We start from the raw sequence: 13,034 nt of genomic DNA, 5'->3' as shown, positions 1-13,034 counted from the left end.
CAGCTCTGGGATTTGAACTTGCAACCTTTCCGTTACTAGTCCAACTCTCTAACCACTAGGCTACCCTGCCTGAGTGGATGCAGAGGGTGGGGACTAGAGGGGAATTTGCCTGAAGAGGGGAACTAGAGGGGAATTTGCCTGTTCATGAACTTCCTGATTGGAATGCCAAAGGATAGCACTCAACCCAACAGAGGAAAAAGCCTCAGAAATTTCAATATTCGCAAGCCATCACCTTCATCCCCACCATCATCATCATTCATAAATGGGGCCTTCATAATATGATTTTCTTTCAGCTTATTTTTATCTTGGCATAGAGATGTTGATGATATTTTGCTTTTTCAGTTATATTTTTGGTCACACTTCTCTCAAAAAATGTTACAGGCACAATAGATATCAAAATGCAGCATCTTCAGACCGAGATAAAAGCATAGGATTTATTTGGTGCTGGATTGGTTCATTTCAGTTTTTACTATAAGAGTATGTATTGCCTTATTCAACATGGACAAATAAAAACAGATACGCTTTTATGATACAGTATTTTATAAAATATATGGACTTAACTCTCACATAGAGACATAAAATTGTTACTGCAATATTTTTAATAAGTTGATAAGACTGTCCATTTTGCTTTGTTATAAATTACCTCTACATACATGGCAGCAAATAGTCTGGAGGGGATGATCTTCAACCTCCCCGGTTTAAATACTTTAAATAGACATCACCACAAACACTGTGAGAACTAAAGGACATGTCTAGAACAGGAACGTAGCTAATATATCATCATAAATTACATCAGACAAAATGTCAGACATTCATGCACAAAAGCAATCTAGAGCCTTCGGCTGATACGGATCCAAAAGACAGCAGTGAATAAGGCCATACAGTAAAGTCGTCTTTTCAGCAGCGATGTAAGAAGTTAAAAAAGGAAGAATGGAAACGGAATGCCATTCTGTCCGTGTTCAAGTGTTCTGGCCCAGAAAATACAAAAAGGTGATTTCTTCAAGTAATGGCAATGTAAAGACAGCACAGTTCATTTTAGGGAGGAGAAGAAAAAATATGAACAAGGGAGTTAGTACAAGGTCCCTTGTATATCACAAATGATGGTGCTTTCTCTTTGAGAGTTGTTGTTCTCATTTGTATGTTGTCCATATGAGGACATCTGACATTTGTTCTCATTTCTCTTCTAGGAGTCATCTTCGGTTTTGATGACGTGGAACAGAGTGACATTGAACAGCACCTGGTGTCCATTGTTCCAGGCATAGAGCGCCCTCTCCCTGGCGTTATAGTCTAACATGGACATGTGAAAGTACTGGTTGTGGAAGGGGATGTCTGTGTACTCATAGCTGGAGGTCTTGGTGGAGTATGAGTAGTAGACCTTAGCACCCGTCAGGTGAGAGTTGGTGATGTAGAGTGTTCCGCAGATCATGAAGGATTCCCCCGCATTCCGTTTGGAATATTCCGTGTTCCATGTCTTCTGGACTTCCAGGGTGTCCGGGTCCATCTGGGCGATGACAATATTTCCCGCGTTCTGATTGGTTGCGTACACCACCCACATGCCCAGTTCGTCGGCCATGACATCGATGTCGGAGTATCCGCCCCAGGAGTAGGGGTAGGTATTGTGGAAGCCGGCGTACTCCAGAGCCCGCTGAGCCAGCACCCGACCCGTCTCAAAACTGTACTTCACGATGATGTTGCTCTGGTACTTGTTGTAGTACAGGGACCCATTGTATACCACGTGACCGGTTCCCTCCCATTTAAATGGAAGGTTGTAGGTTCGAGACACCACATTAGCCACAAAGTCTTCCATGGTCTTGTACTCACGGACAATCTTACTGTTGGTGTAGCTGTCCATGTACCAGACCTATGTCAAAGAAAGATGAATAGCAGGAATTAGTCGAAACCACAAACTGGTGTCTTTCACACTGAACACAGACTCAATAAACATGCAACAAACATACAAAAATATCTTTACGAAAAGGTCACCATTTCCTCCATCTCCCTTATGAATATAACATATGAACCACTTCACATGCCTTATAAATCTAATTAAATTATACTTAATTAAATGATACGCAATTAAATATCCCCAGAAACAGCCTTATATGAAAATCAACACCATGATGTTTGGTCATGACAATATTCGATTATTGTTATAAATCCTGCCCTATACTCTGAAAACAAAACCGAGATGTAGTCACCAGAGACACGCACAGAGAAAGAGCTATCACCAACATAGACGCCCAGCCACCTTCCACCTCCTCCACTCCCATCCCATAACTCACCCTGTTGTTTCTCTGAGAGGCCTGTGGATCAGTCATCCATGCCCCAAACCGGGTGCCAGATGTCTTTATTGTTACAGGTCCAGTGATTTTCATTAATTTCCCACATGCTGTTAATAAAGAAATGCAGCGATAAGATGTACTGTTTTTTCCTCCTCTTCTAAATAGATTTCTCAAGCCAATTTCATGCCTGTGCCACCGGAGAGTTTACTCAACAACACTGTGCATATTAAATCCAGGCTGGCAGAAACACGTACACTCAAGTCTAAGGCCTAAGGCAATCATATCGGACTCAATCAATTGGCAGTAGGTATTGACAACATGGGAAAGCTGCTTATTAATACTGGGCTTTACAGTACTGTTTGTCGTATCCCACATGGTATTGCAGAGTTGCAGAAATATGCAAACACACACATAACACCGTATGCAAACGCGCATGCATAGTAATGTGTTTGGGGTTCCAACTAATTCACAGATGAAAGAATGTAGTCATTTTCTTGTTTATGGATATTACAGTGTAACTGTGCTTGAGCATGGAAACCACAGTGATAAAAGATTTTATAATATTATCTATGCTTAGCTCTCAGTTATTTATTTATGTTGTTCAATATTACGTTTATATCAAGATACTCAATCTTTGACCTCCATTATTCCATTTACCTTTTATAAATCAGATCCTTTCATTCCTTTTCCCATTAAGATCAGGTAGAGTCAAATAGTAGATTATATACAGCAGGTAAAACTGATCTCATTAAAAGATCTCATCCTGATTTTGTCTCTTCAGAGTCTCCTAACCCAGTGGAATACAACACTGTTTATGTGAGGAATTCTTGATTTTCTCCATATACAGTTATTGTGGCGTGAGCCATAAATACACAACGGAGGATTCACTGAGTTTGCCCGTGCAGTTGATATTGATCTGGTTCTACTCACTGAGTTTGCCCGTGCAGTTGATATTGATCTGGTTCTACTCACTGAGTTTGCCCGTGCAGTTGATATTGATCTGGTTCTACTCACTGAGTTTGTCCGTGCAGTTGATATTGATCTGGTTCTACTCACTGAGTTTGCCCGTGCAGTTGATATTGATCTGGTTCTACTCACTGAGTTTGTCCGTGCAGTTGATATTGATCTGGTTCTACTCACTGAGTTTGCCCGTGCAGTTGACATTGATCTGGTTCTACTCACTGAGTTTGCCCGTGCAGTTGACATTGATCTGGTTCTACTCACTGAGTTTGCCCGTGCAGTTGACATTGATCTGGTTCTACTCACTGAGTTTGCCCGTGCAGTTGACATTGATCTGGTTCTACTCACTGAGTTTGCCCGTGCAGTTGACATTGATCTGGTTCTACTCACTGAGTTTGTCCGTGCAGTTGATATTGATCTGGTTCTACTCACTGAGTTTGCCCGTGCAGTTGACATTGATCTGGTTCTACTCACTGAGTTTGTCCGTGCAGTTGACATTGATCTGGTTCTACTCACTGAGTTTGCTTGTGCAGTTGACATTGATCTGGTTCTACTCACTGAGTTTGCCCGTGCAGTTGACATTGATCTGGTTCTACTCACTGAGTTTGTCCGTGCAGTTGATATTGATCTGGTTCTACTCACTGAGTTTGCCCGTGCAGTTGACATTGATCTGGTTCTACTCACTGAGTTTGTCCGTGCAGTTGACATTGATCTGGTTCTACTCACTGAGTTTGCTTGTGCAGTTGACATTGATCTGGTTCTACTCACTGAGTTTGCCCGTGCAGTTGATATTGATCTGGTTCTACTCACTGAGTTTGTCCGTGCAGTTGATATTGATCTGGTTCTACTCACTGAGTTTGCCCGTGCAGTTGATATTGATCTGGTTCTACTCACTGAGTTTGCCCGTGCAGTTGATATTGATCTGGTTCTACTCACTGAGTTTGCCCATGCAGTTGATATTGATCTGGTTCTACTCACTGAGTTTGCCCATGCAGTTGATATTGATCTGGTTCTACTCACTGAGTTTGCCCATGCAGTTGATATTGATCTGGTTCTACTCACTGAGTTTGCCCGTGCAGTTGATATTGATCTGGTTCTACTCACTGAGTTTGTCCGTGCAGTTGATATTGATCTGGTTCTACTCACTGAGTTTGCCCGTGCAGTTGACATTGATCTGGTTCTACTCACTGAGTTTGTCCGTGCAGTTGATATTGATCTGGTTCTACTCACTGAGTTTGCTCATGCAGTTTATATTGATCTGGTTCTACTCACTGAGTTTGCTCGTGCAGTTGATATTGATCTGGTTCTACTCACTGAGTTTGCCCGTGCAGTTGATATTGATCTGGTTCTACTCACTGAGTTTGCCCATGCAGTTGCGGAGCCTGCTGTCCAGTCTCAGCACCCTCTGGTAGAGCTCGTCATAGTCGTATGCCCCCATCTCCTCCTGGATAGCTGTGAGCACCATGGACAGGTTTCTGATCTCCTCTTTAAAGGAGGAGATGAGCTGGGCATCTGTCTTGTACTGCTCCAACACAGGGATCAGAGGCTGCAGCTCATCCATCTTCTCCTTAAGCTCCTGGAGCAGAGACAGGCACAGGACAGAGACAGAATGGCCTGGATTAAGAGAAATCCCAGAGGGGAGATAGAAACCACTTAAGGCACGCTTAACACACCTTCTGAGCAGTGGTAGGAAGCCATGCAACCTTGTCTCAAGGAAATTTGTGGGATTTGGTACGTAAATTTGTCAGTCCGTTTAGTATGATATACTGTATTTCGTTGCATTATGTTACAGTAAGATTGAAATTAGAGGATTTATAGTATCATATGTCTTACCCAGTGGTACAATAGCATACTAATTGGATGATGTAACTTATTGATGTAGGGTATTATATGTATTTTTCTGAGACCGGGTTGCGTGTTAACGACGAAGGAGAATTAAGGGGGAAATTTATGTTGATGGTTAGAAGAACTAATGGAAAAGGTTAGGATAATTCAAGTAGCAGGTTAGGTGTAATGGGTTAAGGTTAGATTCTCGAACACAGAACCTTTGTATTGCTAGGCAGTCGCAATATACGCCCAACCATCCTCGCTGACAAACCTCCCTACTTTCGTTTCTGTTTAAATGAACTAGACCATTAGTACATATCATACATCTTGGAGGTCTAAATACGTACATATAGTGTGCTTTATATGGCTGAGGCCAGGCTGAGGCCAGGCTGAGCCATAGGGAAGAGGAAAAAAATGGGTGTTGAAAATAAAGTGAAATATGGGTAACATCGAGAAGTATATACACTACTGTAGCGGTGGGGTCACTTATACATTTCCCTGTTTTTGATAGAATAGCACATTATTTGTCCATTAAAATAACATCAAATTGATCAGAAATACAGTGTAGACATTGTTAATGTTGTAAATGACTATTGTAGCTGGAAACAGCTGATTGTTTATGGATTATCTACATAGGTGTACAGAGGCCCATTATCAGCAACCATCACTCCTGTGTTCCAATGGCACGTTGTGACCCCAAAGTTTTGAACAGTAATGTATATACAGTACAAGTTTTTTTTTTCAAAGGTTTTTCTTATTTTTTTTAAACAATTTTCTACATTGTAGAATGATAGTGAAGACTTCAAATCTATGAATGACACACATGAAATCATGTAGTAACCAAAAAAGTGATAAACAAATCAAATAAATTTTTGATTTTAGATTCTTCGAAGTAGCCACGCTTTGCCTTGATGACAACTTTGCACACTCTTGGCATTTTCTCAGCCAGCTTCACCTGGAATGCTTTTCCAACAGTCTTGAAGGAGTTCCCACATATGCTGAGCACTTGTTGGCTGCATTTCCTTCCCTCTGCTGTCCAACTCATCCCAAACCATCTCAATTGGGTTGAGGTTGGGTGATTGTGGAGGCCAGGTCATCTGATGCAGCACTCAATCACTCTTGTTCTTGGTCAAATAGCCCTTACACAGCCTGGAGGGGTGATTGTCGTGCTGAAAAACAAATGATAGTCCCACTAAGTGCAAACCAGATGTGATGGCTTATCGCTGCAGAATGCTGTGGTAGCCATGCTGGTTAAGTGTGCGTTGAATTCTAAATAAATCACAGACAGTGTCGCCAGCAAAGCATCCCTACAACATCACACATCCTCCTCCATGCTTCATGGTGGGAACCACACATGGAGAGATCATCCATTCACCTATTCTGCGTCTCACAAAGACAAGGTGGTTGTGACCCAAAATCTCACGTTTTGACTCATCAGACCGAAGGACAGATTTCCACCGGTCTAATCTCCATTGCTTGTGTTTCTTGCCCCAAGCAAGTCTCTTCTTCTTATTGGTGTCCTTTAGTCATGATTTCTTTGCAGAAATTCGCTCATTCGCTCACACAGTCTGTTACTTGAACTCTGTGAAGCATTTATTTGGGCTGCAATTTCTGAGGCTGGTAACTCTAATGATCTTATCCTCTGCAGCAGAGGCAACTCTGGGTCTTCCTTTCCTGTGGCGGTCCTCATCAGAGCCAGTTTCATCATAGCGCTTGATCTGTTTTTGCGACTGCAGTTGAAGAAACTTTCAAAATTCTTGAAAGGTTCCATATTGACTGACCTTCATGTCTTAAAGTAACGATGGACTGCCGTTTCTCTTTGCTTACTTGAGCTGTTCTTGCCATAATATGCTATCTTCTGTATACCACTCCTACCTTGTCACGACACAACTGACTCTTAATGCACACCAGTTAATTTAAATGCATTCCAGGTGACTATCTCATGAAGCAGGTTGAAAGAATGCCAAGAGTGGGCAAAGGGTGACTACTTTGCAGAATCTAAAATATAACATTTTTATTTGTTTAACACTTTTTTGGTTATTACATGATGCGATATGTCTTATTTCATAGTTTTGATGTCTTCACTATTATTCTACAATGTAGAAAATAGTACAAATAAAGAAAAACCAATGAATGAGTAGGTGTGTCCAAACTTTTGACTGGTACTGTATATTTTTTTTATTGATCTAACATATTTCCTTATGAGTGTCTCTCACAGTGTTTAGAATTGTAAGTAAACACCTCTGGTCAGGTCATGTGGTCAGGCAAAACATCTGGGCCTGTTTATAAAAAATGTGCTGTACATCAATGTATTCTAGTGATGTAATGTTATTTACTTCAATGTATTCTAGTGCTGTAATGTTTTGTACGTCAATGTATTCTAGTGCTGTAATTCTAGTGCAGTAATGTTCTGTACTTCAATGTATTATAGTGCTGTAATGTTATTTACTTCAATGTATTCTAGTGCTGTAATGTTCTGTACATTAATGTATCCTAGTGCTGTAATTCTAGTGCAGTATTGTTCTGTACTTCAATGTATTCTATTTATTTATTTCTTTTTCTTTTTCTAGGCAAGTCAGTTAAGAACAAATTCTTATTTTCAATGACGGCCTAGGAACAGTGGGTTAACTGCCTGTTCAGGGGCAGAACGACAGATGTACCTTGTCAGCTCGGGGATTTGAACTTGCAACCTTTCGATTACTAGTCCAACGCTCTAACCACTAGGCTACCCTGCCGCCCCTAGTGCTGCAATGTTCTGTACATCAATGTATTCTAGTGCTGTAATGTTCTGTACTTCAATGTATTCTAGTGCTGTAATGTTATTACCTCAATGTATTCTAGTGCTGTAATGTTCTGTACATCAATGTATTCTACTGCTGTAATGTTATGTACATCAATGTATTCTAGTGCTGTAATGTTATGTACATCAATGTATTCTAGTGCTGTAATTCTAGTGCAGTAATGTTCTGTACTTCAATGTATTCTAGTGCTGTAATGTTATGTACATCAATGTATTCTAGTGCTGTAATGTTATGTACATCAATGTATTCTACTGCTGTAATGTTCTGTACATCAATGTATTCTAGTGCTGTAATGTTATGTACATCCATGTATTCTAGTGCTGTAATGTGCTGTACTTCAATGTATTCTAGTGCTGTAATGTTCTGTACTTCAATGTATTCTAGTGCTGTAATGTTCTGTACTTCAATGTATTCTACTGCTGTAATGTTCTGTACTTCAATGTATTCTAGTGCTGTAATGTTATTGTCTTCAATGTATTCTAGTGCTGTAATGTTCTGTACTTCAATGTATTCTACTGCTGTAATGTTCTGTACTTCAATGTATTCTAGTGCTGTAATGTAATTGTCTTCAATGTATTCTACTGCTGTAATGTTCTGTACTTCAATGTATTCTAGTGCTGTAATGTTATTACCTCAATGTATTCTAGTGCTGTAATGTTCTGTACTTCAATGTATTCTAGTGCTGTAATGTTATTTACTTCAATGTATTCTAGTGCTGTAATGTTCTGTACTTCAATGTATTCTAGTGCTGTAATGTTCTGTACTTCAATATATTCTACTGCTGTAATGTTCTGTACATCAATGTATTCTAGTGCTGTAATGTTATGTACATCAATGTATTCTAGTGCTGTAATTCTAGTGCAGTAATGTTCTGTACTTCAATGTATTCTAGTGCTGTAATGTTATGTACATCAATGTATTCTACTGCTGTAATGTTATGTACATCCATGTATTCTAGTGCTGTAATGTTATTGTCTTCAATGTATTCTACTGCTGTAATGTTCTGTACTTCAATGTATTCTACTGCTGTAATGTTCTGTACTTCAATGTATTCTAGTGCTGTAATGTTATTGTCTTCAATGTATTCTAGTGCTGTAATGTTATGTACATCAATGTATTCTACTGCTGTAATGTTCTGTACATCAATGTATTCTAGTGCTGTAATGTTCTGTACATCAATGTATTCTAGTGCTGTAATGTTATGTACATCAATGTATTCTAGTGCTGTAATGTTATGTACATCAATGTATTCTAGTGCTGTAATGTTCTGTACATCAATGTATTCTAGTGCTGTAATGTTATTTACTTCAATGTATTCTAGTGCTGTAATGTTATGTACATCAATGTATTCTAGTGCTGTAATGTTATTTACCTCAATGTATTCTAGTGCTGTAATGTTATTTACCTCAATGTATTCTAGTGCTGTAATGTTCTGTACATCAATGTATTCTAGTGCTGTAATGTTATGTACATCAATGTATTCTAGTGCTGTAATTCTAGTGCAGTAATGTTCTGTACTTCAATGTATTCTAGTGCTGTAATGTTATGTACATCAATGTATTCTAGTGCTGTAATGTTATGTACATCAATGTATTCTAGTGCTGTAATGTTATGTACATCAATGTATTCTAGTGCTGTAATGTTATGTACATCAATGTATTCTAGTGCTGTAATGTTATGTACATCAATGTATTCTAGTGCTGTAATGTTCTGTACATCCATGTATTCTACTGCTGTAATGTTCTGTACTTCAATGTATTCTAGTGCTGTAATGTTATGTACATCCATGTATTCTAGTGCTGTAATGTGCTGTACTTCAATGTATTCTACTGCTGTAATGTTCTGTACTTCAATATATTCTACTGCTGTAATGTTCTGTACTTCAATGTATTCTAGTGCTGTAATGTTATGTACATCCATGTATTCTAGTGCTGTAATGTGCTGTACTTCAATGTATTCTACTGCTGTAATGTTCTGTACATCAATGTATTCTAGTGCTGTAATGTTATTGTCTTCAATGTATTCTAGTGCTGTAATGTTATTGTCTTCAATGTATACTACTGCTGTAATGTTCTGTACTTCAATGTATTCTAGTGCTGTAATGTTCTGTACTTCAATGTATTCTACTGCTGTAATGTTCTGTACTTCAATGTATTCTAGTGCTGTAATGTTATTGTCTTCAATGTATTCTAGTGCTGTAATGTTATTTACTTCAATGTATTCTAGTGCTGTAATGTTCTGTACTTCAATGTATTCTACTGCTGTAATGTTATGTACATCAATGTATTCTAGTGCTGTAATGTTCTGTACATCAATGTATTCTAGTGCTGTAATGTTATGTACATCAATGTATTCTAGTGCTGTAATTCTAGTGCAGTAATGTTCTGTACTTCAATGTATTCTAGTGCTGTAATGTTCTGTACTTCAATGTATTCTAGTGCTGTAATGTTCTGTACTTCAATGTATTCTAGTGCTGTAATGTTATGTACATCAATGTATTCTAGTGCTGTAATGTTAAGTACATCAATGTATTCTAGTGCTGTAATTCTAGTGCAGTAATGTTCTGTACTTCAATGTATTCTAGTGCTGTAATGTTATGTACATCAATGTATTCTAGTGCTGTAATGTACATCAATGTATTCTAGTGCTGTAATGTTCTGTACTTCAATGTATTCTAGTGCTGTAATGTTATGTACATCCATGTATTCTAGTGCTGTAATGTTCTGTACTTCAATGTATTCTACTGCTGTAATGTTCTGTACTTCAATGTATTCTAGTGCTGTAATGTAATTGTCTTCAATGTATTCTACTGCTGTAATGTTCTGTACTTCAATGTATTCTAGTGCTGTAATGTTATTTACTTCAATGTATTCTACTGCTGTAATGTTCTGTACTTCAATGTATTCTACTGCTGTAATGTTCTGTACTTCAATGTATGCTAGTGCTGTAATGTTCTGTACTTCAATCTATTCTACTGCTGTAATGTTATTTACTTCAATGTATTCTAGTGCTGTAATGTTCTGTACATCAATGTATTCTAGTGCTGTAATGTTATTTACTTCAATGTATTCTAGTGCTGCAATGTTCTGTACATCAATGTATTCTAGTGCTGTAATGTTATTTACTTCAATGTATTCTAGTGCTGTAATGTTATGTACATCAATGTATTCTAGTGCTGTAATGTTATGTACATCAATGTATTCTAGTGCTGTAATGTTATGTACATCAATGTATTCTAGTGCTGTAATTCTAGTGCAGTAATGTTCTGTACTTCAATGTATTCTAGTGCTGTAATGTTATGTACATCCATGTATTCTAGTGCTGTAATGTGCTGTACTTCAATGTATTCTATTGCTGTAATGTTCTGTACTTCAATGTATTCTAGTGCTGTAATGTTATTGTCTTCAATGTATTCTAGTGCTGTAATGTTATTGTCTTCAATGTATTCTACTGCTGTAATGTTCTGTACTTCAATGTATTCTACTGCTGTAATGTTCTGTACTTCAATGTATTCTAGTGCTGTAATGTTCTGTACATCAATGTATTCTAGTGCTGTAATGTTCTGTACTTCAATGTATTCTACTGCTGTAATGTTCTGTACGTTAATGTATTCTAGTGCTGTAAATCTAGTGCAGTATTGTTCTGTACTTCAATGTATTCTAGTGCTGCAATGTTCTGTACATCAATGTATTCTAGTGCTGTAATGTTATTTACTTCAATGTATTCTAGTGCTGCAATGTTATGTACATCAATGTATTCTAGTGCTGTAATGTTATGTACATCAATGTATTCTAGTGCTGTAATGTTATGTACATCAATGTATTCTAGTGCTGTAATTCTAGTGCAGTAATGTTCTGTACTTCAATGTATTCTAGTGCTGTAATGTTATGTACATCCATGTATTCTAGTGCTGTAATGTGCTGTACTTCAATGTATTCTATTGCTGTAATGTTCTGTACTTCAATGTATTCTAGTGCTGTAATGTTATTGTCTTCAATGTATTCTAGTGCTGTAATGTTATTGTCTTCAATGTATTCTACTGCTGTAATGTTCTGTACTTCAATGTATTCTACTGCTGTAATGTTCTGTACTTCAATGTATTCTAGTGCTGTAATGTTCTGTACTTCAATGTATTCTAGTGCTGTAATGTTCTGTACTTCAATGTATTCTACTGCTGTAATGTTCTGTACGTTAATGTATTCTAGTGCTGTAAATCTAGTGCAGTATTGTTCTGTACTTCAATGTATTCTAGTGCTGCAATGTTATTTACTTCAATGTATTCTACTGCTGTAATGTTCTGTACGTTAATGTATTCTAGTGCTGTAAATCTAGTGCAGTATTGTTCTGTACTTCAATGTATTCTAGTGCTGCAATGTTATTTACTTCAATGTATCCTACTGCTGTAATGTTACGTACATCAATGTATTCTAGTGCTGTAATGTTATTGTCTTCAATGTATTCTAGTGCTGTAATGTTATTTACATCAATGTATTCTAGTGCTGTAATGTTATTTACATCAATGTATTCTAGTGCTGTAATGTTATTTACATCAATGTATTTCAGTGCTGTAATGTTCTGTACATCAATGTATTCTAGTGCTGTAATGTTCTGTACTTCAATGTATTCTAGTGCTGTAATGTTCTGTACATCAATGTATTCTAGTGCTGTAATGTTCTGTACATCAATGTATTCTAGTGCTGTAATGTTATTTACTTCAATGTATTCTAGTGCTGTAATGTTATTTACTTCAATGTATTCTAGTGCTGTAATGTTATGTACATCAATGTATTCTAGTGCTGTAATGTTATGTACATCAATGTATTCTAGTGCTGTAATGTTCTGTACTTCAATGTATTCTAGTGCTGTAATGTTATGTACATCAATGTATTCTAGTGCTGTAATGTTATGTACATCAATGTATTCTAGTGCTGTAATGTTATTTACATCAATGTATTCTAGTGCTGTAATGTTATTTACATCAATGTATTCTAGTGCTCTAATGTTATTTACTTCAATGTATTTCAGTGCTGTAATGTTCTGTACTTCAATGTATTCTAGTGCTCTAATGTTATTTACTTCAATGTATTTCAGTGCTGTAATGTTCTGTACATCAATGTATTCTAGTGCAGTAATGTTCTGTACTTCAATGTATTCTAGTGCTCTA

At 37.5% G+C, this 13,034-nt stretch overlaps 1 protein-coding gene across 3 annotated transcripts in view; it reads right to left on the bottom strand.

The window, feature by feature from the left end:
* Positions 1 to 420: 420 nt before the first annotated feature.
* The window catches only part of olfm3a (olfactomedin 3a), a 36,991-nt gene continuing 24,377 nt past the window's right edge, over positions 421 to 13,034 (bottom strand). For all 3 annotated transcript variants that reach the window (XM_029626589.2, XM_029626591.2, XM_029626590.2), the window contains 3 exons: positions 4,599 to 4,818; positions 2,283 to 2,389; positions 421 to 1,861 (listed from right to left, as the gene is read on the bottom strand). In XM_029626589.2, coding sequence (XP_029482449.1) covers positions 1,184 to 1,861; positions 2,283 to 2,389; positions 4,599 to 4,818 — 1,005 coding nt within the window. In that variant the 3' untranslated portion in view covers positions 421 to 1,183. The remainder of the gene's footprint in view (positions 1,862 to 2,282; positions 2,390 to 4,598; positions 4,819 to 13,034) is intronic.

Source organism: Oncorhynchus nerka, linkage group LG22 (assembly GCF_034236695.1).
Source record: "Oncorhynchus nerka isolate Pitt River linkage group LG22, Oner_Uvic_2.0, whole genome shotgun sequence".
NCBI lineage: Eukaryota > Metazoa > Chordata > Actinopteri > Salmoniformes > Salmonidae > Oncorhynchus > Oncorhynchus nerka.
The sequence above is the reverse complement of the archived record's forward strand: the minus strand, read 5'-3'. Positions and strand labels throughout refer to the sequence as shown.